The following is a 27,556-nucleotide window of genomic DNA, read 5'->3' as shown; positions in this document are numbered from 1 at the left end:
GAATACCGGGTTTTCAATTGAATACCGAGGAAAATTTTTTGCTATATAATGCATCAAAAACCGGATTTATCGAATACCGATGCCATCGAATACCGGGGGTCCACTGTATTATTATGTATTATTATTACAATATAAATAACTTATAATTTTTATTCACACAAAAAATATAAGATTTATTGTTATGCCTTATTGAAATAATTGTATAAATAATGTCAACCCATTCACGACTGCATACTGGAATGGACATAGCCAAAACAATTGAATATTTTTCCTATGCTGAGCTCAATTTCAATGTACTTTTCATAGTGAAAGCAATCAAAATCATATCTATTTCTCTAATATATCTTCCATTCAATCAAATGAGACCAAAAAAATGAGAATACAACCACAAAAACCATACAAAAATACCGCTAAGTGGTGGCTAATTGCTGAGAAGTGAACTCCATTATTTATGCTTAGATTTCTTTCATTTTTGGTGTACATTAACCCTTTCAGGGTTGAGAGGCCCTCTCCTAAACTTATTCTCAGGGTCAAAAATTTCTCGGAAAAAAAAATTATTTTTTCTTATGAAATGATAGAGAATCTTTTCCCGATCATAATGACACCAAAAGTGTGAAATTTGATGGAAAACTTACAGAATTATGCTCTCGCGAAGTTAGCGGTCTTGCCGATGTTTACGCATTGGCAATTCCGCCCAGTTTGAGCCCTATTTTTGGCCAATTCCTGTGTACTAGTCAACAAAAATCATATTTATTTCGCTAGAACTCCATTTTTTCTATCAAATGAGTACAAGAAACTGCCCATTTACCAATTCCAACTATCCAATAAAGTGGTTAGAAACTGGCAATTTTGCCAATTTCACACAAATTTCAGAAGATGCCAATTTCCAAATAGGGTCCAGAATAAACAAGAAAGACATTCCTGGCACTAAAATAACAAGTTCTCTGTTCATTAGTCATGTCCCCAGGCCCCTCTTATATTTCTTTTGCTTTCCACTTTGAATTTTTATTCTTACAAAAAATAGAAGATTTACTATTATGCAGGCTACTGCATTAGTGTAGAAATGGTATAAATAATATCAGCGCACTTGTGAAAGAATATTAGACTCACCAGTTGACGTGTATTGGACGCTTGGCATGATTTGTTTACTTTTGAACTTTGGTAAAAATCGAACATTTCTGCTACTTTGAACTCAATTTCAAGGTACTTTTCATTGTGAAACCAGTCAAAATCATCTCAATTTCTGTAAGATATCTTCCATTCTATAAAATGAGACCAGAAAAACTAGAATACAACCATAAATACCATACGAAAATACAGTGCAAAGTAGCTGTTTTAATCCAAAAACATGGTCAAAGTTTTTTTTTTCTCATTACACACTGTGTGCTGCAGGACTTTTTTTATACTGTGCACACTGACCACATAGACCCATTCTTTCATATATAGGCCTACCAGCTTTCTCTCACTAGATGTGAAGGTGCTAGAATTTAGGCGTACAAGTACGTCAATAAACCTGGTGCGTAAGTCGTACTAGTACGTCGAAAGCCCTGAAAGGGTTAAGAAGCATCTTTCCATCATACATTGCCCAAGTTTCAATAAGATAGTCCAACAAACAAATGAGATACAATTCCCTAGATCAAGAGCAAGAGTCCCTCACCAGTGTCAAGGAACCTGCCTTAAGGTCTGCTTGCTTATGGAAATTTTGCTCGCATATGGAAGTAAAAAATCAACCCATCGACTGTTCATATTTGGAAAAACTCACACGTGGATGCGCTCGCAAGTAGAGGTTCCACTGTAATTTTCTTACTAGTTCTTGTTCTTGTTTATTTCCTCTTATCTCCATGCGAAAGTGGAACAGAATTCTTCCTCCATTAGCCATGTGTGTTGTAAGAGGTGACTAAAATTCCGGGAGCAAGGGGATGGTAACCCCTTTCCCTGTATACATCGCTAAATTTAAAAAGAGAAACTTTTGTTTTTCTTTGGTGGGATATGGCCAGTTTGTTTAAAATAAATTACATTACAGAAAAATAAAAACAGGACAGAAATTTCAGATGTTAGGTTGTATCTTGCATTGTGACATGTTACTAGTTAAAATATGGTATTCTTTTTTTTTTTTTTTAACAAGTCGGCCGTCTCCCACCAAAGCAGGGTGACCCAAAAAGAAAATACTTTAATCATCATTCAACACTTTCACCTCACTCACACATAATCACTGTTTTTGCAAAGGTGCTCAGAACACAACAGCTTAGAAGCATATACGTATAAAGATGCACAACATATCCCACCAAACTGCCAATATCCCGAACCCCTCCTTTAGAGTGCAGGCATTGTACTTCCCATTTCCAGGACTCAAGTCCGGCTATATAAAAATAACTGGTTTCCCTGAATCCCTTCACTAAATATTACCCTGCTCACACTCCAACAGATCGTCAAGTCTCAAATACCATTCGTCTCCATTCACCCCAATAGAACACGCTCACGCATGCTTGCTGGAAGTCCAAGCCCCTCGCCCACAAAACCTTCCTTACCCCTTCCTTCCAACCTCTTCGAGGATGACCCCTACCCCGCCTTCCTTCCCTTACAGATATAAACGCTCTCCATGTCATTCTACTTTGATCCATTCTCTCTAAATGACCAAACCACCTCAACAACCCCTCTTCAGCCCTCTGACTAATACTTTTATTAACTCCACACCTTCTCCTAATTTCCACACTCCTAATTTTCTGCATAATATTTACACCACACATTACCCTTAAACTGGACATCTAAACTGCCTCCAACCGCCTCCTCGCTGCTGCATTCACAAACCAAGCTTCATACCCATACAAGAGTGTTGATACTACTATACTTTCATACATTTCCTTCTTTGCCTCCATAGATAACGTTTTTTGTCTCCACATATACCTCAACGCACCACTAACCTTTTTTTCCCTCATCAATTCTATATACAGTGGACCCCCGGTATACGATATTAATCCGTTCCTGAGAGCTCATCGTATGCCAAAATTATAGGAAGGCTAATTAATTTTCCCCATAAGAAATAATGGAAATCAAATTAATCCGTGCAAGACACCCAAAAGTATTATGAAAAAAAAAAGTTTTACCACATGAAATATTAAGTTTAATGCACACAAACTGAAGAAGACATGCACAGTTAGTAGTACTCTACTAACAATAGAATATATGGCACTTACCTTTAATGAAGATCTGGTGATGATTGATGGGATGGGAGGAGGGGAGAATGTCGAAGTTATTAATGTTTAGAAGGGGAATCCCCTTCCATTAGGACTTGAGGTAGCAAGTCCTTTTCCGGGTTACTTCCCTTCTTCTTTTAATGCCACTAGGACCAGCTTGAGAGTGACTGGACCTCTGTTGCACAACAAATCTGACCATAGAGGTCTGTACCTCCCATTCCTTTAAGATTTGTCTAAAATGGGCCACAACATTGTCATTGTAATAGTCACCAGCATGGCTTGCAATAGCTGTGTTAGGGTGATTTTCATCCATAAAGGTTTGCACTTCAACCCACTTTGCACACATTTCCTTAATTTTTGAAGTAGGCACAATGGATTCCACAACTGGCATAGGCTTCTCAGGGTTAGCCCCAAACCCTTCAAAATCTTTCTTAATTTCCATACTAATTCTCATCCTTTTTACCACAGGGTTGGTACTAGAAGCTTTCTTGGGGCCCATGGTGACTTATTTTGCAGAAACAAGCACCAAAAACACTGTGATAATATGGAATGTACCGAATGTATGCTTAGATGCAAGCACACTGGCTGGCTTGTAAACACTTGCACGCACGGGGCAGTTCAGGCCACACGTGGATGCTTCCCGGACGAATCGCGTGTGGCGGGATTTTTAACGAGTGGCGAGGCAAAATTTTTGCGTTAAAATGTATCGTATACCGGATTTAATGTATACCGATGCCATCGTATGCCGGGGGTCCACTGTATTACTAAACTCATATATGTTACTAGTTCAGACAATCTAGTTTTAATTCCAACTGAGTTTTAGTTCCACCTGAGAAGATACAGCAATGAGCTGAATTTTGTTTCTTCCCTGTTTTTTCATAATTTAAATGGTAATGATGACCTTATCATAACCATCAGCTGATTTCAGCATGGCAGTGACATTATTGTCAAGTCTTTATTCACGATGTATTATATTACTGGATTCTCAGACTTATTTTTTTCCCCTACTATAAAATAAAAAATAATACAAAGCTAAGTACCCAAAATTTCAAAGATTAATAAAGACTCTGAAGGACTATTAAGATAAAATTTTAATTCCAGGTTTTAATGAATTTAAAGTATACAAACCCTGCTGTTAGGATACCCACAGAGTAAACAAATTAAAATTATATACGGTAATACTGCACATACTATAATCATAACACATAAATGATCCCTTAAGAGCACATGTACTAATTATAATAAGCCATTTATGAGAATATTCAGCCACTTTAACTCACTTGCACAACCATTGATGAAGCTCCTCCACCTTCACCATTGATACCACCACCTCCTTGACTTTGTAAATTAGTGTTTTCTTGCCGAAGCTTCTCATTCTGTAGAGTGAGCTGCAGGTTCTCAGTTCTTAAGGATTCACTTTGTTCAAAGAGACGATTATCTGAAGAAAAAATCAGACATGAGCTAACAAAAAAAAATAACTATTTTACTTTACAATTTGTTGCTTTACCCTTTCACTATCTCTCATGTAGATCTACATTACCAGTGTCACTCATATAAATCTATGTTTGAAGCACACTGCCCTCAAATGTGTTGTGGGCATTAAATTTTGGCCTAGAAATGAAAGAATGGGTCTGTGTAGTAGGTGTGCACACTATAAAAATCCTGACCCATGCCATGCAAGATGAGAAAAAGAAACCTATGACTTTGTGTTTGGTTTAAAATAGCAACTTTGAAGTGTTTCCTAGGGTAGTTTTTATGGTTTTATTGGCTGTTTTTTGGTCACATTTGTAAAATCGAAAACATACTAGTGAAATAAGAGATGATTTTGAGTCATTTTCAGACCAGAAGTAGACTGAAATGGCCCTTTTTCTGAGAAAGGGTAGGGCCCCATCATGGTTTAAGATGTCTTAAACCACAATCACTCATTTTTGGTTATATTTTACTATCTGAGAAAGAAGGTAAATAATGGATTCAATGGAAGGCAAGTGTTATATAGGAGAGGCCTGGGGACATGACTCATTATTATTATTATTATTATTATTATTATTATAAATTTGTGCACACATACAGAGGTACAAAAAAAAAAAATACAGATAAGAGCAGTATGCCAAAGCCACTTATACTATGCATAGCATTACGGGCTGGCTTAAAATTAACTTAAGATTAACTAAGCAATGATGAAGTCAGTGATAAAACATTAATGTAAACAGATTACTATAAAGCACAAGTGAGTATTACAAAGACAGGTCATATGAAGGATTCTGTTAGGTAGTGTATTTAAAAAATAATAAAGTTAGATTCGGTTGTAGGTTTAACATTTATGTGATATAATTGTGAGAAACATTTAAGATATACAATTTATAAGGTTCAGTTATTCAGTATTTATTTGGTTTTGGGTGAGTAAGTGATCTTTGAGTAGAGACTTGAATTTATAAACAGGTAGTGTTTCTTTTATATTTACAGGTAATGAATTCCAGATTTTAGGGCCTTTTATGTGCATTGAGTTTTTGCATAGTGTGAGATGAACACGAGGAACATCAAAGAGTGATCTGTGCCTTGTGTTATGGTCATGTGTTCTGTTGAGGTTGGCAAGGAGATGTTTGAGGGAAGGGTTAATATCAGAGTTAAGTGTTCTATGTATGTAATAGGTGCAGTAATAAGTATGGATGTTTTGAATGGTGAGTAGGTTTAGTGTATTGAATATTGGTGGAGTGTGCTGCCTGTAGTGAGAATTTGTTATCATTCTAACTGCAGCCTTTTGTTGGGTAATTAGTGGTCTGAGATGGTTAATTGTTGTTGAGCCCCATGCACAAATTCCATAGGTGAGATAGGGGTAAATAAGAGAGTGATATAGGGCCAGGAGGGCTGACTGTGGAACATAGTACCGTATCTTCGATAGTATGCCTACAGTCTTGGAAATTTTCTTAGAAATTTGTTGTATATGTGTATGAAATTTGAGTCTATTATCAAGGTGGATTCCTAAGAATTTTCCCTCTGTTAGCTTTGTGATAGGTGATCCGTTTATCATTATGTTAAGAGGGACATCTGTAGCTCTGTTACCAAACTGAATGAAGTAGGTTTTGTCAATGTTTAGTGTAAGTTTGTTAGTCCTCATCCAGGTAGATATTTTCTGTAATTCGGTATTTACAGTATTGGCTAGTGTGACTGGGCTCGGGTGAGAGAAGACGTATGTAGTGTCATCTGCAAATAGTGTGGGTTTGAGTAATTGCGAAGCATTTGGAAGGTCATTTATGTATAGGAGAAAGAGAAGAGGGCCAAGGACACTTCCCTGTGGGACACCAACTGTAATTGGTTGCGCAGAAGAGTTTGCCCCATTTGCGTACACATATTGGCTTCTGTTGCTGAGGTATGACTTGAGGTAGTTGAGGGAGTGCCCTCTTATACCATAGTGGAAAGGTTAATGTAGCATCTGGAATGCCTAGAGTATTTATTTTGGACTCTGCTTTTACATAGGAAGTTGTTGAATTTTGTATAGAACTGACCAAATTACATGTACTGACTTCTCTGCATTTTATAGGGTAGTTCTGATATGATTGGGCAGTTTCTTGTGCTTGACTGCTTGACAGAACGGAAGACATACTAGCAAAATAGCTAGGAAGTACACCTACCATCCAACTTACAACCGAGCTTGGTTCCGACTAACCAGTCGTAAGTCAAAATGGACGTAAGTCGAACCTTACTACTGAATATCAGCATCATATTAAGTAATGATTTTATTTTATTGTTTTATTTTGGTATTTAAATTTTTACTTCACTTTTTATGCTGTTAGTACTGTATTTTATACTGTAAGGTTTAGAAAAAACACTGTAAAACACAAACAGTTGTTTATTTCCCAGAACATTTCCATACAAAACATGGTCGTAAGTCAAGTGGTCGTATGTCAAGCAGGTCATAAGCCGGATGGTAGGTGTAGATTGAACTGAGTAATGGAATTGGATTAAAATAATACTGTACTGAAAGTAGGAGAAATCACAGATGCATATTTTGCGAGCAGAAAGCAAAATTTGTGCCTTCGTAATTCTGTAAGTTTTACATTGTTTCACATTTTTGGTGGCATTTCTTTCAGAAAGCTATTCTCTACCATTTCAGAAGTTATTTATTTAATTGTGACACTGTCAACATTTTAAATTTTGGGGATTGTGACAGTGAAAGGGTTAAAAGGTCATATTTAAAAAAAATATTACATTAAAAATTAGTAGTAAGAGAGCATTCATTTGAAAGGCCAAGACTAAGTTTATTATATTAAATAAGCATTTAACTATTGCTTATAGTATACAGTATTAGCCCTTTAACTGTGGCATACTGAGTAATCAAATTTCCTGTATGTATGGCAAAAATAAAAACTCTTACAGAGTGAGAGTCTATTTTTTTCTTTTCTAAGTAGAATGAAACAAAAAGCAACAAAATCAGATAAAAACTTATAATTTTAGTGTTAGTTGGCAAAAATTATCACTTGCTGATAACAGTGGCATAAATGTGCCAGTGATATTTATGTTTTACAAATTATTGATGTCAAATTAGCAAAATCCCAAGTTCCAATACCCAAGCACTGGAACTTGAGATAGACTTTGGAAGTTTTCCAAACTCTCTCTGGGTTCAACTCTATCTGGGTTCAGCAAGGCAGGAAACTTAGCTAATGTTCAAAACAGCAGCTCATGTGCTATCACCCACCACTACAACATTGCTCAACAAATCTTTAGAAACCAACACTTTCTCAACAATGCTTAACCCTTTCAGGGTCGACAGGCCCTCTCAGAGACTTGTTCTCAGGGTCGCCCAAATTTCAAAAAAAAAAATTATTTTTTTCTTATGAAAAGATAGAGAATCTTTTCCCGATCATAATGACACCAAAAGTATGAAATTTGATGGAAAAACTTACGGAATTATGCTCTTGCGAAGTTAGCGGTCTCAACGATGTTTATGCATCGGCGATTTTGCCCACTTTGAGCCCTATTTTCGGCCAATTCCAGTGTACTAGTCGACAAAAATCATAACTGTTTCGCTAGAACTCTATTTTTTCTATCGAATGAGTAAAAGAAACCACCCATTTACCGATTTCAACTATCCAATACAGTGGTCAGAATTTAGCAATTTTGCCAATTTCACACAAATTTCAAAAGATGCCAATTTCCGAATAGAGTCCAGAATAAACAAGAAAGACATTCCTGGCACTAAAATAACATTTCCTCTTTTCATTAGTCACGTCCCCATGCCCCTCTTACAATCTTTTTCTTTCCATTTTGAATTTTTATTCTCACAAAAAAATAGAAGATTTACTGTTATGCAGACCACTGCATTAGTGTAGAAATGGTATAAATAATATCAGCGCACTTGTGAAAGAATATTAGACTCACCAGTTGACGTGTATTGGACGCATAGCATGATTTGTTTACTTTTGAACTTTGGTAAAAATCGAACATTTCTGCTACTTTGAGCTCAATTTCAAAGGTACTTTTCATTGTAAAACCAGTCAAAATCATCTCAATTTCTGTAATATGTCTTCCATTCTATAAAATGAGACCAGGAAAACTAGAATACAACAATAAATACCATACGAAAATACAGTGCAAAGTTACTGTTTTAATCCAAAAACACGGTCAAAGTTTTTTTTTCTCATTACGCACTGTGTGCTGCAGGATTTTTTATACCGCACACACTGACCACATAGACCCATTCTTTCATATGTAGGCCTACGAGCTTTCTCTCATTAGATTTGAGGGCGCTAGAATTTAGGCGTACTAGTACGTCAAAAGCCCTGGTGCGTAAGCCGTACTAGTACGGCCGAAACCCTGAAAGGGTTAAAATAACAAGGGGTACCCCAGTATATAAAGGAGGAGACCCAGCCGATGCAAATAACTATAGGCCAATATCTAACTTGTTACTTTTATCTAAAATCACCAAAAAAATATTTCACGTGAGAGTATGTGCTTTCCTAGTGTCACAATATACTCAATCTCTGCCAGTTTGATTTCAAGCCAAAAAAAAAAAAAAAAAACACAAAAGGTATCCAAATCAGCTGGCATCCTTTCAATATACGTTACTATGTGCCTCAAACAGAACCACTTACATTATGCTATTATTTAATCTGTCCTTACCTCACCTACGCTGTTTGTGCCTGGAGATACACTACAGCAACTCCCCTAGAGCAAATGGTTAACCAGTTTAGTGCCAGACAACACACTCCCCATTATACTTACTGAATATATACCTAATATTCACTCATGCTACTTTTGAAGGACCCACTAAGACACTGTACCATACTTAATTTGACAGTCAGTACTATGTTAATCTGTATTCTGTATCACATTCTTTACATTTACCTTTCTTATAATTCTGTATTCAACAGATAAAAATACAAACTATACAGTATCACAATATACATATTATTATTATTATTATTATTATAATGAAAACTAAGTGCTAAACCCACAAGGGTTATACAGTGCTAACTACAATATATTCATAGATAAGTTCATCCTTGGGCTATACAGTGGAGCCTTGGTACTCAAACAGCTCCCTACTCGAACAAAGCTTGGCACTTGGACAAACAAACACGACCTGCCAGAACTTTGCTGTAAACTATTTCATGTTTCTTCGCATTTTTTGGTGTTTTTTATATTACATGTATTTGCATAAATGAGTCATCGTGGGGCCTATGAAGATTAGTGATAACAGCCAACCAATAAGAAAATTGATTAGGAAGAATTCCTTCGATACTTGAACGGATCGGCACTTGAACAGTCTTCTGGAACAAATTAAGTTCAAGTACCGAGGTTCCACTGTACATGAATGTTTTACCCTGAAAATTATTCCTTGAAATATTCTCTTAGATTTTTCATAATCTGTTAGGCAGTATGGATCATAAGTTCAAAATACCAACAGTCCAGATCAATGTGAACTTTCAGAGCTTGATTGTAATTTTTTTATACGAGTTTGCAGGAGTTGAGCTTCAGCTGTTAGTCCCACCTCTTTTAAACAATTGACACGACTAAAACCTGTCATGTCTATATATGAACTCTTGCACAGAGTTTGCTTCACTGTTACTGTTCAGCTCAATCCATTATTTCCCACACTTACTTTAAAGAAATACTTCATAACATATCATTTACAGAAAGTTGAAACATCAGTTTGTTAAAACATTTTAAATTTCCATAAAGACACTATATTAGCAATAAGCACACTATTTAAAAAGGCATTTTACATGGAGAACAAGCTTTTTAAGTTCACTTTAAATTTAACCTGATTGCAACTAAAAAAATATTACTGGTAGGTGCCAGTCAAGTAAAATCCCTCAAGTCCTGCTTGACAAATGTGCAGAATATTATTTTCATTTGGTACTTACTGTAGATTTACACAACTTGGAGATAAATCTTTAATTGGCATTTCGGTCCATTCAGGACTGTTATCAAAATCACTACCAAGAAAAAAAGGAGGAGAAAGTTAAAATTCATATTAGGTGAAGAGGTGAGGAGACAGTCAAGGTCATGCCAGGAGAGGTGTGACAGCAGCAAGGATCAGGCTAGGAGAGATGAGAAGACAGCCAAGGTCAGGTCAACAGATACGAAGAGAAAGCCAAGGTCAAAACACAAGAAGTGAATAAAAAGTCAAGGCCAGGTTAAGTATGAATGCTCTGAATTTTAGAAATGACATACTGTATCTAAGTCTACAACTGATGACCTTTGGAAATAGGGTAGTTGATTTGGAAATAGGGTTTTTGCTTGGAAATAGGGTAGTTGACGAGTGAAACAGTCTACCTAGTTGGGCTATTGAGGCTAGGACTTTGGGTAGCTTCAAATTTAGGTTGGATAAATGCATGGCCATGATAAAGAATTTGATATTATTTACTTAAATTTTAGTAAGGCTTTTGATAGAGTTCCGCACCACAGACTGTTAAAGAAAGGGGCAGCTCACGGCATTGGGGGAAAAGTGCTCTCGTGGATCGAGTCATGGCTCACAGACAGGAAGCAGAGAGTGTCCATAAATGGGGTTAAATCCGAGTGGGGATCTGTAACAAGTGGCATTCCACAGGGATCAGTCTTGGACCCGTTGTTGTTTATAATATACATGTATATCAATGATCTTGATGAGGGAATTACTAGTGATATGAGCAAATTTGCCGATGACACAAAGATAGGTAGGATAATTGATTCAAACGTAGATGTTATGGAACTTCAGGAGGATTTAAACAAACTCTATTCTTGGTCAGAAAAGTGGCAGATGCAGTTCAATGTAGATAAATGCAAGGTTCTGAAGCTCGGGAGTGTCCATAACCCTAGTACAGTGGACCCCCGGTTAACGATATTTTTTCACTCCAGAAGTATGTTCAGGTGCCAGTACTGACTGAATTTGTTCCCATAAGAAATATTGTGAAGTAGATTAGTCCATTTCAGACCCCCAAACATACACGTACAAACGCACTTACATAAATACACTTACATAATTGGTCACATTTGGAGGTAATCGTTATGCGGGGGTCCACTGTACTTATAAGTTAAATGATGTAGAACTTAGCCATACAGATTGCAAAAAGAACTTGGGGGTTATGGTGAGCAGCAACCTTAAACCAAGACAGCAATGCCTAAGCGTATGTAATAAGACAAATAGATTACTGGGATTTATATCAAGAAGTGTAAGCAACAGAAGTCCAGAGGTCATACTACAGCTTTTTACATCATTAGTAAGGCCTCACCTAGATTATGCAGCTCAATTCTGGTCTCCATATTACAGAATGGACATAAATTCGTTAGAAAACATTCAGCGTAGGATGACTAAATTAATACATAGCATTAGAAATCTTCCTTATGAAGAAAGATTGAAGACTCTTAAGTTACATTCACTTGTTAGACGAAGAATGAGGGGAGACCTGATCGAAGTGTATAAGTGGAAGATAGGTATTAATAAAGGGGATATTAATAAGGTCTTGAGGATATCTCTCCAAGAGAGAACCCGCAGTAATGGATTTAAATTAGATAAGTTTAGATTTAGAAAGGACATAGGAAAGTATTGGTTTGGAAATAGGGTAGTTGATGAGTGGAACAGTCTACCTAGTTGGGTTATTGAGGCTAGGACTTTGGGTAGTTTCAAATTTAGGTTGGATAAATACATGAGTGAGAGGGGTTGGATTTGAGTGGAACTTGCACATCAGAGCTTATTTCTTGGGTAGCATTGAAAATTGGGTTGGGCAAATGTTTTGTTAGTGGGATAAATTGTAAAGGACCTGCCTAGTATGGGCCAACAGGCCTGCTGCAGTGTTCCTCCTTTCTTATGTTCTTAACTATTTTTCTTGAAGATGGGCATGACAGGCTGACTTGAGCACATCCAGCAGTGTAGGGATTAATACTGTTATATTCATGGAGAAGTGCTAAAACCCATAGAGGGTCATACAGTGCATGAACAGCGCTGGGAGAGATGTATATACATATACTGCTTATATGGGATGCTGGTGTATACCAGGAGGGTATTCTGAGGGTCAATGCCCCCGCGGCCCAGTCCATGACCAGGTCTCGTGGTGGATCAGGGACTGATCAACCAGACTGTTACTGATGGCCGCACGCAAACTGACATACGAGTCACAGCCCAGTTGGTCAGGTACTGATATTAGGTGTCTGTCCAGCTCCCTCTTGAAGACAGCCAGGGGTGTATTGGTAATCACCCTTATGTATGTAGGGAGGCAGTTAAACAGTCTTAGGCCTCTGACACTTACTGGGTTGTCTCTTAGCATACTCATGGCACCTCTGCTTTTCATTGGGGGATGCTGTGCTGCCTGCTGAGTCTTTTGCTTTCATAGAAAGTGATTTCCATGTGCAGACCTGGGACTAGTGGTAGATACATTGTTGTGATCTTTAAAAGTGAGATTCTCTGACATTATCACTCCCATGTCATTCACATTAGTTTTTCGCTCTATTCTGTGGTTGGAATTTGCTTTATACTCCGATCCACTTTTTATTTCCTAGAGTTTTCCATAGAGCAGTAATTGAATTTTGTCTTCATTGAACTTCATATTGTTTTCTGACACCAATTTAACCCTTTCTGAGCCTGTGCCGTAGTTCTACAGCTTTAAAATCAGTGTTAGTGCCATAGTTCTATGCCATGAGCTCAGCTCACTCAGATAAGCTGTGAGTGGTAAATTTGGGCCTAGATATGAGAGAATGGGCCTATGTGGTAAGTGTGCACCATATAAAAAAAATCCTGCAACCATGGTTTTAGTTTAAATCAGTGACTTTGCAGTTTATTTTTGTATGGTTTAATGGTTGTATTCATGGTTTCTTGGTCTCATTTGATAGAATGGAAGATATATTACAGAAATAAAGATGATTTTGATTGGTCCGAGGACTGAAAATAGCTTGAAATTGAGTTCAAAGTAGCAGAAATATTCGACTTTTGCCAATATTCCAGAGTAAACAAATCACATAACTCGTCCAATACATGTCCACTGGTCAATCTAATATGTGCTCATGAATGTGCATAATGCGTAACAGTAAGTCTTCTATTTTTTGTGAATAAAAATTATTTGTGTAAATAAAAATTCAAAATGGAATTCATGTGTAAAGCATGGGAATGTAACTAATGAACAGAGGAAATGTTATTTTAGTATCAAGAATGCCTGCATTGTTTATTCTGGACCCTACTTTTAAGTTGGCATATTTTGAAATTTGTGTGAAACTGGCCAAATTACCAATTTCTGATCACTGTATTGAGTAGCTGAAATAGTTGATTGGGCAGATTCTTGTGCTCAGTCAATAAAATGGAAGGCTCACTAGCGAAATAGCTAAGAATTCAGTCAAATGGAACAATGTAATTGGCCTAAAATAGGACTCAAAGTGGGCAAAACTGCTGAAGTGTAAATACTGCTGACACAGCAGAATTTGCGATAGCGTAATTTCATCATTTTTTCATCAAATTTTGTACATTTTGTTTTATTACCTTCAGAAAAAAATTCTCTACCATTTCACAAGAAAAAAATAACATTTTTTTTTTTTTTAATTCTTGGACCCTGTGGACAACTTTCAGATTGAGAGGCCTGGAGCCTGAAAGGATTCAAGACTTGGTTAATGTCCATTTGGAGATTTGCAGTGTCCTCAATGGATGACACCATCATGAAAATTCTGGTATCGTCAGCAAAGGACGATATGGTGCTGCGGCTTACATCTCTGTCTATGTCAGATATGTGGATGAGAAAAAGCATGGGAGCTTTTCACTGTAGCTGCTTCTGACTTTACTTTGTTTACTATTACTCTATTTGTCAGGAAGTTATAGATCCATCTACCAACTTTTCCTGTTATTCCTTTATCACACATTTTGTGTGCTATTTCACCAGAATTGCACTTGTCGAAGGTTTTCACAAAGTCTGTGTATACTACACCTGTATTTTGATTGTCCTCCAGTGCATCCAAGACTATGTCATAGTGATCCAGTAGCTGTGAGAGGCAGGAGCAGCCTTTTCTAAAGACATGCTGCCCTGGGTTGTGCAACTTATGGATATCTAAGTAGTTGGCAATCTTGCTTCTTAGAGCCCTTTCAGAGATTTTTATGTGGGACGTTAGTGCTCTGAGCCTGTAATTCTTTGCAAGTGCTTTACTGCCATCTTTGTGGGGTGAGGCTATATCTGTTACTTTTAGTGAATGTGGGATGACCCATGTCTATGCTCCCTCTCCATAAAATATATAAGGCATGTGAAAGGGGTTTCTTGCCATTCTTAGTGAACGTGAAGTTCCACGAGTCTGGGCCTAGGGTAGAATGCATGGGCATGTCATTTATTGATTTTTCAAAGTCCTGTGGTGTTAGGATTGTATCAGAAATTCCTGAATTAACCAAATTTTGGGTTTCAGTCATAAAAAATTCATTTAACCCTTAAACTGTCCAAACGTAGATCTATGTTTGCTTGCATAGCGCTCTGAACGTAGATCTACTTTTTTTTTACATTGTTTCTTATGGAGAAAATCAAGGTCGCAGCACTACGCGTGCAAACATAGATCTACGTTTGGACAGTTTAAGGGTTAAACTGTCCCCCTTAGCCTGATTAAAACAACTGCTCACTAAACACTGAGTCATAATGGGACTTCAGTAGCTCACTCATTTCTTTGAAGTCCTCTGTGTAAGTCCCATCTCGCTTAAGCAGGATCCAATACTGGATGCGGTTTTTGCCCTAGATATGGCACAGGAAAAGAAATATTTGTTCTGAAGTATCATCTCTAAAACTTAGGTGAAAGTTACCAAATCACATGCTTTATCAGGGTCTAATATAAATAAATATGTGTGTGTGTATATATATATATATATATATATATATATATATATATATATATATATATATATATATATATATATATATATATATATTTTTTTTTTTTTTTTTTTTTTTTTCAACAAGTCGGCCGTCTCCCACCGAGGCAGGGTGACCCAAAAAAAAAAGAAAGAAAATCCCCAAAAAGAAAATACTTTCATCATCATTCAACACTTTCACCACACTCACACATTATCACTGCTTTTGCAGAGGTGCTCAGAATACAACAGTTTAGAAGCATATATGTATAGAGATACACAACATATCCCTCCAAACTGCCAATATCCCAAACCCCTCCTTTAAAGTGCAGGCATTGTACTTCCCATTTCCAGGACTCAAGTCCGACTATATGAAAATAACCGGTTTCCCTGAATCCCTTCACTAAATATTACCCTGCTCACACTCCAACAGATCGTCAGGTCCCAAGTATCATTCGTCTCCATTCACTCCTATCTAACACGCTCACGCACGCTTGCTGGAAGTCCAAGCCCCTCACCCACAAAACCTCCTTTACCCCCTCCCTCCAACCCTTTCGAGGACGACCCCTACCCCTCTTTCCTTCCCCTATAGATTTATATGCTTTCCATGTCATTCTACTTTGATCCATTCTCTCTAAATGACCAAACCACCTCAACAACCCCTCTTCTGCCCTCTGACTAATGCTTTTATTAACTCCACACCTTCTCCTAATTTCCACACTCCGAATTTTCTGCATAATATTTACACCACACATTGCCCTTAGACAGGACATCTCCACTGCCTCCAACCGTCTCCTCGCTGCTGCATTTACCACCCAAGCTTCACATATATATATATATATATATATATATATATATATATATATATATATATATATATATTATATGTGTGTGTGTATATATATAGGAGTGAATGGAGACAAATGGTTTTTAATACTTGACGTGCTGTTGGACTGTGAGCAAAGTAACATTTATGAAGGGGTTCAGGGAAACCGGCAGGCCGGACTTGAGTCCTGGAGATGGGAAGTACAGTGCCTGCAGTCTGAAGGAGGGGTGTTAATGTTGCAGTTTAAAAACTGTAGTGTAAAGCACCCTTCTGGCAAGACAGTGATGGAGTGAATGATGGTGAAAGTTTTTCTTTTTCGGGCCACCCTGCCTTGGTGGGAATTGGCCAGTGTGATAACAATAATAATAATAATAATAAAAATATATATATATATATATACACACACTCATACAGATTTTTACATTTTTTACATTATTTTTCATATATAAATGTTTATGTTGAATTAATTTGGTTATCCTAGGTTAATTCTACATAATGTACTTTGTATATGTCTATGTGTGCCCTCAAGAATATTGTAAAAGGAATTGCATATTATGTGTGTAAAACCTAAATTAAAACTTTACCTACTTAACGCTGATTTTAACAAATAATTATAATAGGCATTAAAAAGATGACGTGATAATTTTATTGAAGTTTGTATTTAGGTTAAATTCGCGGTGCTTTTACAAACATTTTACTTAATTCATACATGGTTATTATAGGCAAAGGGCTGCGATAAATTATGAAGATGAAGCTGAAGATAACCCAATTATTATTATAATCAGGGGGGAAGCGCTAAACCTGTAGGATTATACAGCGCCTGTGGGAGGGATGTGGAAGGTATTCAGGCTCAATTTAAGGAACCAGAGAATGGATCCAATTCCCTAGATCAAGAGCCCCTCACCAGCATCAAGGTGAGGGGCTCTTGATCTAGGGAACTGGATCTGTGCTTCGGTTCCCTGAACTGAGCCTCAATACCGTCCACATCCTTCCCACAGGCGCTGTATAATCCTACAGGTTTTGCGCTTCCCCTTTGATTATAATAATAACTGGGTTATCTTCGGCTTTACCTTCATAATAACCCAACAAAGCACTCTAGTATAATTTATTTCCTGAGGAAATATTTCTCCAGGACACAAAACGCTCTGAACACACAAATACTTACGTAGCTGAATTAGATCATTGATGTTCTCGAATTCCTTTTTGTTTCTCTCACGTAGCTTACAATATATTGTGTGTCGCCAGTTGAAAGCCATCACGCCTATGGTGGTGTTGTTGTTGTTGTTAGTGTTGGGGGTTAAAGGTCACTAAAGCTAACTTTAACAAGCCCTGCCTACCGGGAGTCTGGGAACAAGATGGGCGAGAATTATGAAAAGAAACAACGTTTCATCTTGAAAGAGCAACGTCAACAATAAGTTCACAATTAGGTTAACTGGGCCTCATTACTTAAACCCAGGCAGAACCAGACGTCCACAATCCCCATGCTTGAATCAACAACAACAGTGTTTTTTGATGCATGTGTTTGGTCGCTTAGTTATATATTACTCACCTTCATTAAACACTGCTGGTCGTGCTTCTGACTCAGTCATAAAGTAGATAAGTCAGGCAAGATAAAAACAACTTAAATATAAAAACGTTTATTTTTAAGAAGCATGCATAGAAGATACAATGACCAAAATATTCACATTGGTTGCAGTTTGATACAATTGCGACAAAAATTATTTGATACAAAATGCATGCTCAGAAGAAGCCACTTGAAACTACGAAGCATTTTGGGCAAGCTAATTCCAAAACTTGCACACTGTTTAATTCTAGTCATCGTATATAATGTTAGGCATTGTGTGGCACTGCAGTGTGATTGATTCATTCCAGTCACGAGGTGGATGAGATAAAAAAAAAACATACAGTAAGTATAGACTTACTGTTGAAAATAAATTTATCCTGAGTACAATGAGGCAGGTTGAAAATGACATATTGAACAATGACAGATATTTAATAATACTGCTAATAAGTAGTAGTATATTTCTTTATGTCGTACAAATGACGTATTTTAAGTGAATTAATACAATGGTAGGTAGAAAAGAAAGTTGTTAATTATGCAATACATTTCGGGCCACTAATCAACAGACTTTCACGTTACTGAACTACAATCATAAATACAATAAGAAAGGTCGCTAATAACAAATGATCAATTAAAACAGAATTACGTATTATTTAAACTGATTCAGTGATCTTCAGTTTTGTGGAATGATTGAAGTGAGATGGTGAATATATAGTAAGTTACTTAGATTACGATACAGATAACATGGGACAAGATAGTTCATAGTTATTATTGAGTGGGGGAATTATAGTAATAACAATAATTCTTGAATTATGGTGATAACAATAATGACGTAAACAGGTGTTTTTCTTAACAATTATTAATTATGTTGGCATTAAAGAAACTTTTGACATTTTCTGACAGTTCAGTATTTTTGTCCCTTTTATATGAATGGAATTTCTATATTAGTGGAGTCCTACACGTGGTATACGAAAGAGGTATTTGTTTCTTATATTATGTCTATGTGTTATATTATAGTAAGTCAGTAAACAAATTAGTAGGTTAATAAGTGAGTAAGGGTAATGAAGAACTTTAGAAAGAGCGCAAGTAATTATTAACCTATAATTCAGTGTTCAAACTATTAATATATTGGTAGTAAATGGTATTTAAATACCAACAGTTTTCAGTTTTAGGAAATTAAATTAAAGTGTCCTGAAATCTCACGTTGTTTTTATTTTTACAAGATATTATATTCATAGGGAGAAAACGTTAAATCCGTAGGGGGCCATGCATCACCTAAGGAATGGAAGGTAATCAGGTTTGATATGAGGAAGGGGAAGGTGCTCCAATTCCTTGTATCAAGAGCCCTTGACCAGCATTAAGGCACCCCTCATTAATGGGGGGGGAATATTCTTAATTTTTAAAGGGACTGAATGAAACTTGTTTGAATGTTTCTCCCAGGATAGACGAGGTGATGATGATCAGATGGATAGAAGCTCAAGCCACATTTTGGCTGGAAATTTTGACTCGAGCATTCCTTTCCGTTATATTCATGTAAGTGTGCAAGTAATGTGGTGGTTGGTATGCAGGATGGGTCACATTAATGGTGTGGAGCAGGGTAGCTGGTGGGTTATGTTATTATCAGTGGTGATGTGGAGTGATAACGTGGATGGCAGCCCGGCAGGTGCTGTCACCTGTCAACCCACTCCAGGTAGGTCCATGATGGTGAGGGGTTCTTGATCCAGGGAGTTGGATTTTCCTTGGATCGAATCTGATTGCTTTCTATTCCCCAAGCGTTTTACCCCATATGGATTTCGCCTTCCTCCCTACCAATTAAATAAAATGTAACTCAAACCAACCTCAATGGAAATAATTGTACTTACGTGTACCTGTACCTCAGTGAAATTACTTGGATCAAGCCGAGGTCACCCATTCTCTTTCATGAACCTTGTCTTTGATGTGGCTGCGAAAAATCACCAATTTATTTATTTTTTTATTTCCAATTTGAGCACACATACAGAGGTACAAAAAAATACAGATAAGAGCAGTATGCCAAAGCCACTTATACTATGCATAGCATTACGGGCTGGCTTAAAATTAACTTAAGATTAACTAAGCAATGATGAAATCGGTGATAAAACATTAATGTAAACAGATTACTATAAAGCACAAGTGAGTATTACAAAGACAGGTCATATGGTTGCTTGCATTGTTGTACATTCAGTCGTATGGAGTATTCTGTTAGGTAGTGTATTTAAAAAATAATAAAGTTAGATTGGGTTTTAGGTTTAACATTTATGTGATATAATTGTGAGAAACATTTAAGATATACAATTTATAAGGTTCAGTTATTCAGTATTTATTTGGTTTTGGGTGAGTAAATGATCTTTGAGAAGAGACTTGAATTTATAAACAGGTAGTGTTTCTTTTATATTTACAGGTAATGAATTCCAGATTTTAGGGCCTTTTATGTGCATTGAGTTTTTGCATAGCGTGAGATGGACACGAGGAACATCAAAGAGTGATCTGTGCCTTGTGTTATGGTCATGTGTTCTGTTGAGGTTGGCAAGGAGATGTTTGAGGGGAGGGTTAATATCAGAGTTAAGTGTTCTATGTATGTAATAGGTGCAGTAATAAGTATGGATGTTTTGTATGGTGAGTAGGTTGAGTGTTTTGAATATTGGTGGAGTGTGCTGCCTGTAGTGAGAATTTGTTATCATTCTAACTGCAGCCTTTTGTTGGGTAATTAGTGGTCTGAGATGGTTAGTTGTTGTTGAGCCCCATGCACAAATTCCATAGGTGAGATAGGGGTAAATAAGAGAGTGATATAGGGCCAGGAGGGCTGACTGTGGAACATAGTACCGTATCTTCGATAGTATGCCTACAGTCTTGGAAATTTTCTTAGAAATTTGTTGTATATGTGTATGAAATTTGAGTCTATTATCAAGGTGGATTCCTAAGAATTTTCCCTCTGTTAGTTTTGTGATAGGTGATCCGTTTATCATTATGTTAAGAGGGACATCTGTAGCTCTGTTACCAAACTGAATGAAGTAGGTTTTGTCAATGTTTAGTGTAAGTTTGTTAGTCTTCATCCAGGTAGATATTTTCTGTAATTCGGTATTTACAGTATTGGCTAGCGTGACTGGGCTCGGGTGAGAGAAGACGTATGTAGTGTCATCTGCAAATAGTGTGGGTTTGAGTAATTGCGAAGCATTTGGAAGGTCATTTATGTATAGGAGAAAGAGAAAAGGGCCAAGGACACTTCCCTGTGGGACACCAACTGTAATTGGTTGCGCAGAAGAGTTTGCCCCATTTGCGTACACATATTGGCTTCTGTTGCTGAGGTATGACTTGAGGTAGTTGAGGGAGTGCCCTCTTATACCATAGTGTGACAATTTTACGTGGAGCAAGTCATGGTCAACTGTATCAAAAGCTTTACGTAAGTCAATGAAGATCCCCAGTGGGACTTCTTTTTTCTCTATTGCAGTGTATATATGTTCTAGCATGTGTATAATAGCATCATTAGTATTTTTATTAGGCCTGAATCCAAATTGGCAGGGGTTGAGTATGTTTTGGGAGATAAGGTAGGAGTAGATTCGTTTATGAATTAATTTTTCAAAGATTTTTGAGAGAGGGTGTAAGTTGGATATTGGCCTATAGTTATTCAACTCTGTTTGGTCTCCTCCTTTGTGGATCGGGGTGACCCTTGCTATTTTGAGTACTGTAGGGAAGGTGGAGGATTCAATGGATTTGTTAAAGAGTGTTGCAATGATTGGTGATAGCACTTGTGACACTTTTTTGTATATAAAGGGTGGTAAGGTATTTAAATCTCCTGCCTTGTTTTTTAGTGCGTTGATAATAAGGGAGACTTCGTATGGGTTAGTCGGAGCTAGGAACAGTGTGTTCGGGTAGTTGCCGGTGAGGTAGTCATTTGGTGGGGTATCTGAGCTTGGGATTTTATTGGCAAGGTTTTGTCCTATAGTGGAGAAGAAATCATTGAGTCTGTTTGCTGTTTCTGTTGGTGGGAGTTGGGGTTCATCTGATTTTGCTAATTTTATTTCGCTATTTTGTGATATTTTTTTGTTCCCAGAATTTCTGATAGGGTTTTCCAGGTCTTTTTTATATCACCTCGTAAGTTGGATAATCTGTTCTCATAATACAATTTTTTTGCCCTTCTTATCAGGCTGGTTAGGATTGACGAGTAACGTTTTGTTTGGTCTCTGGTTATGTGACCCATTCTGTACTGTTTTTCATATTGGTGTTTTGTATTTATGGATTTGAGAATGCTGGGTGTTAGCCAGGGACTGTTCAATCTCTTTGCTGTCATCTGTTTAGTTTTTTTAGGGCAGTGCTTGTTATAGAGGTATTGGGTCTTTTTTAGAAAATTATTAATACATTCGTCAATATCTGTATAGGTTTCTAGCTCAGTGTGCCAATCAATGTTTGCTACTGCTGTTGTGAAGTTATTAATGGCTGCCTCATTGTGAAGTCTGAAGGTGACTTTAGTAGTGTCTTGGGGTAGTTTACCAAGAGTTGTTATGAGGAAAGTAGGGTAGTGGTCTGTGGTATTATCTGTAATTATGCCTGATTTTAAAGGGGATATGGTGTTGGTCCAGATGTGGTCAAGTAGGGAAACACTAGTCTCTGTAACTCTTGTAGGTTTTGTTACTGTTGGTAGTAACATACAGTTACTCATTGTGTTTGTGAATTCAGTAACGTGTGGGTCCTGGTCTTGCAGGAGATTTATATTGAAGTCACCTGAGAGTAGTAAGTGATCTTTGTTCATGCGTGCATCAGTTATCATACTTCCTAGATTTTGACTAAATTGGCTAATGTTTGACTGTGGAACTCTGTAGATGTTTATCAATGTGAGAGGTTTTTGTAGGTACTTGGATTTGAATTTAGCTATTATATATTCCCCATGTTCATCCCTTGTGCAAGTATTAGTGATACATTGTAGTTGGTCTGAGTAGTATATGGCTGTGCCACCCCCTTGTTGGTCTGGCCTACAATTGTGTATGGCTGTGTAACCAGGAATGGCATAGACATCTGTACTATCAGGCTTTAGCCAGGTTTCAGTTAGTGTAATGATGGACATATTGGCATGTAAGGAATTTAGTAATGCTATGAGGTCATCATAATGCTTGCTTAAAGATCTGATATTGTAGTTAAAGATAGTTATGTTGTTGTTGGCACTGAGAAGTGCCTTTGATTGTTCTGCAGTGTAGTAATTACAGTAACTGTTTGATTCATTTAAGTCATTAAATAAGAGGTTGGTATCAGGATCAATGCTTGTAATCATAAGATTTGTAGTGAATCTATAGTTTGAATTAAGTATGTATACAGAATAGTAAAATACTGTATACTGCTGTTAGACCAAATGACCAATACTCCTGATTTAGGTATATTGTGCCCCTCAGGGGAGGTTCCTTGATGCTAGTGAGGGGCTCTTGATCTAGGGAATTGGTTCTGTGCTCTGGTTCCCTGAAGTGAGCCTAAATACCTTCCATCCCCCCCTCACATGCGCTGTGTAATCCTACGAATTTAGCGCTCCCTCATGATTATAATTATAATTAGGTTATTTTTTTTATTAACACATTGGCCATTTCCCACCAAGGCACGGCGGCCCGAAAAAGAAAAGCTTTCATCATCATTCGCTCCATCACTGTCTTGCCAAAGGCATGCTTACAGTACAGTTATAAAACTGCAACTTTAACACCTCTCCTTCAGAGTGCCAGCACTGTACTTCCCATATCCAGGAATTAAGTCCGGCCTGCCAGTTTCCCTAAATCACAGCACGTCAAGTCCTAAAAACAATTTGTCTCCGTTCACTCCTAACACGCTCACACACGCTTGCTGGAAGTCCAAGCCCCTCGCATACAAAACCTCCTTTACCCCCTCCCTTCAACCTTTCCTAGGCCGACCCCATCCCCGCCTTCCATCCACTACAGATTTATTCCCTTTTGAAGCCATTCTATTTCATTCCATCCTCTCTACATGTCCAAACCATCTTGATAACCCTTCCTCAGCCCTCTGGATAATAGTTTTGGTAATCCCACATCTCCTCCTAATCTCCAAACTACGGATTCTCTGCATTATATTCACACCACACATCGCCCTCAGACATGACATCTCCACTGCCTCCAGCCTTGTCCTTGTTGCAACATTCACAACCCATACCTCACACCCATACAAGAGTGTTGGTATAACTATACTCTCATACATTCCTCTCTTTGCTTTCATAGATAAAATTCTTTCTCTCCACAGACTCCTCAGTGCACCACTCACCTTTTTTCCCTCGTCTGTTCTATGATTCGCCTCATGCTCCATAAACCCATCTGCTGACAGGTCCACCCCCAGATACCTGAACTCGCTCACCTCCATGCTTTCTCCCTCCAATCTGATATCCAATCTTCCGTTACCTAAGTTTTTTGTTATTCTCATCACCTTACTCTTTCCTATATTTACTTTTAATTTCCTTCTTTTTACATACCCTACCAAACTCATCAACCAACCTCTGCAACTTCTCTTCAGAATCTCCCAAAAGCACAGTGTCATTAGCAAAGAGCAACCGTGACAATTACCACTTTATGTTAGATTCTTTATCTTTTAGCCCCACACCTCTTGCCAGCACCCAAGTATTCACTTCTCTTACAACTCCATCTATAAATATATTGAAAAACCATGGTGACATTCACACATCCCTGTCTAAGGCCTACTTTTACTGGGAAATAATCTCCCTCGAACCTCGAATAATCGTACTCAAACCTGAGCCTCACTATCCTTGTAAAAACTTTTAATCACATTCAAAAACCTACCTCCTATTCCATACATTTGCAACATCTGCCACATTGCCCTCCTATCCACCCTATTATATGCTTTTTCCAAATCCATAAATGCCACAAAAACCTCTTTACCCTTATCTAAATGCTGTTCACCAATTTGTTTCACTGTAAACACTTTGTCTACACACCCCCTACCCTTCCTAAAGCCTCCTTGTTCACCTGCTATCCTGCTCTCCATCTTACTCTTAATTCTTTCAATAATAACTCTACCATACACTTTACCAGGTATACTCAACAGACTTATTCCCCTATAATTTTTACATTCTTTTGTCCCCTTTGCATTTATACAAAGGAATTATGCATGCTCTCTGCCAATCCCTAGGTACCTTACCCTTTACCTACATTTATTAAATAAAAACGCTAACCACTCCAAAACTATATCCCCACCTGCTTTTAACATTTCTATCTTTATCCCATCAATCCCAGCTGCTTTACCCCCTTTCATTCTACTCACTGCCCCACGCACTCTCCCCACACTCACAACTGGTTCTTCCTCACTCCGATAAGATGTTAATTTTCCTTGACCTACACACGAAATCACAGCTTCCCTATCTTCATCAGTATTTAACAGTTCCTCAAAATATTCCCTCCATCTTCCTGATACGTGTACCTCTAACTCTCCATTTAATAACTCTCCTCTCCTATTTTTAACTAACAAATCCATTCTTTCCCTAGGCTTTCTCAGCTTATTAATCTTAATCCAAAAATTTCCTATTTTCAACAAAATTTGTTGACAACATCTCACCCAATCTCTCATTTGCTCTCTTTTTACATTGCTTCACCACTCTCTTAACCTCTCTTTTTCTTTCTATATACTCATCCCACCTTGCATCACTTCTGCTTTGTAAAAACCTCTCGTATGCTAACTTTTTCTCTCTCACTACTCTTTTTACAGCATCATTCCACCACTCACTGTTCTTCCCACCCACACCCACTTTCCTGTAACCACAAACTTCTGAACACACTAACACTATATTCTTAAACTTACCATATACATCATCTACCCCATTGCCAATACTCTCACTAGCCCATCTGTCCTCCAACAGTTGTTTGCATCTTAACCCTAACTGCCTCCTTCAGTTTATAAACCTTCACTTCTCACTTGCTGCTTCCATTGTCCTTGTATCTGATCTACCTTTTACTCTCACTGTAGGTACAACTAAAAAGTGATCTGATACATCTGTGGCCCCTCTATAAACATGTACATCCTGAAGTCTACCCTACAGTCTTTTATCTACCAATACGTAGTTCAACAAACTGCTGTTATCTCGCCCTACTTCATATCATGTATACTTATTTATCCTCTTTTTCTTAAAATATGTGTTACCTATAACCAAACCCCTTTCTATACAAAGTCCAATCAAATGCTCCCCATTATCATTTACACCTGGCACCCTAAACTTACCGACCACACCTTCTCTAAATACTGTACTTCTTCTACTTTAGCATTTAGATCCCCTACCACAATTACTCTCTCACTTGGCTTGAAAGTTCCTACACACTCACTTAACATCTCCCAAAATCTCTCTCTCTCTCTCTCATCTCCCAAAATCTCTCTCTCTCTCTCTCTCATCTCCCAAAATCTCTCTCTCTCCTCTACACCCCTCTCTTTTCTAGGTGCATACACACTAATTATGACCCACTTTTCACATCCAACTTTTATTTTAATCCACATAATTCTTGAATTTATACATTTATATTCCCTCTTCTCTCTCCATAACTGATCATTCAACATTACTGCTACCCCTTCCTCAGCTCTAACTCTCTCAGATACTCATGACTTAATCCCATTTATTTCTCCCCACTGCAACTTCCCTACCCCCTTCAGCTTTGTTTCACTTAGGGCTAGGACATCCAACATCTTTTCATTCATAACATTAACAATCATTTCTTTCTTATCATCTGCACTACATCCATGCACATTCAAACATCCCAATTTCATAAAGGTTTTCTTTTTTCTTGTTTTTAATTTATACAGGAGAAGGGGTTACTAGCCCATTGCTCTTGGCATTTAGTCGCCTCCTACGATACACATATTTTATGGAGTGTACATGATTTTATTAGTTTACTCCTTATATATCACACCTATTAACTGGATAACAGTGTACTAATGTTGAACTGTACAGCATTTCAGTCTAAATTTTCTTATTGCTTGTGCTATTCCTTTCATTAACCTAATTTCTGTTTTTTGTTTCTTATACAGAGAATTGGAACAAACTTCGCCATTCGTACGAAAAATTCACATAGATGAACTATGGTTGTACAAGAACCCTCCTACTGCTTCCTATGTTCCAACTACTGTCTTGTGGGTGAGTATCCTGATGCAAAACCCATACATTAAACTAGAGAAAACTTACATAACATCATTATCTTTGAGTGTTATTTAGTGCTACTGATTACAAGAAAAATGAGGAGTCAAGAGTTTACATGCATAGTAAATATATGGAAGCAGCATTTAAATGGTCTTCTTAGCAATAGCCCAACTGGTATAGGGAACAGTAGACATTACTGCTCATGGCATCATCAGAGCACTTATAACCTCCCCCCAACCATCCTCACCATGTGCAGGTGGTTGCCAGTGGGGTAATTTAGTGCAGTCTGTTTAACCTGTTAACTGTCCAAGCGTAATACAAAGATCTTTTATGGCTCACATTGAGCCAGTAAAGCACCTAATCTACTGGTAATGCCTGAAAGTCTTGAACATGTACTCATTGGAGCAGAAAATAAACAGGGATACCCAATTGAACAATTATTTTGCTAACCAAGATGACAAGACAGAGCAAGACAAGTTAACTGATGCAGTAATAATTAACACTCCACTCTTTTCCCAGCAAACTAAACCATTCCAACTGCAAAGATACAACTCTC

General features: G+C 37.5%; 2 protein-coding genes across 10 annotated transcripts in view; one reads left to right on the top strand and one right to left on the bottom strand.

The window, feature by feature from the left end:
- Positions 1-17,832, bottom strand: part of Atg16 (Autophagy-related 16) — a 161,323-nt gene extending 143,491 nt beyond the window's left edge. For both annotated transcript variants that reach the window (XR_011392265.1, XM_070087261.1), the window contains exons 1-2: positions 17,469-17,832; positions 4,475-4,632 (exon numbers count right to left, since the gene is read on the bottom strand). Coding sequence is in view for 1 of the 2 variants with exons in the window: in XM_070087261.1 (XP_069943362.1) it covers positions 4,475-4,632; positions 17,469-17,559 (249 nt within the window). In the remaining variant the exon portion in view is untranslated. The remainder of the gene's footprint in view (positions 1-4,474; positions 4,633-17,468) is intronic.
- A 1,430-nt stretch (positions 17,833-19,262) lies between these two features.
- Positions 19,263-27,556, top strand: part of LOC128689088 (phospholipid phosphatase 5) — a 108,198-nt gene continuing 99,904 nt past the window's right edge. Inside the window, exons 1-2 of one of the 8 annotated variants that reach the window (XM_053777174.2) lie at positions 19,263-19,397; positions 26,892-26,997. In XM_053777174.2, coding sequence (XP_053633149.2) covers positions 19,318-19,397; positions 26,892-26,997 — 186 coding nt within the window. In that variant the 5' untranslated portion in view covers positions 19,263-19,317. The other 7 variants (XM_070087254.1, XM_070087255.1, XM_070087260.1 and 4 more) reach the window with 7 other exon arrangements.

Source organism: Cherax quadricarinatus, chromosome 21 (genome assembly GCF_038502225.1).
Source record: "Cherax quadricarinatus isolate ZL_2023a chromosome 21, ASM3850222v1, whole genome shotgun sequence".
Taxonomy (NCBI): Eukaryota; Metazoa; Arthropoda; class Malacostraca; order Decapoda; family Parastacidae; genus Cherax; species Cherax quadricarinatus.
Note: the sequence above shows the minus strand (reverse complement) of the source record. Positions and strands in the feature narration are given on the sequence as shown.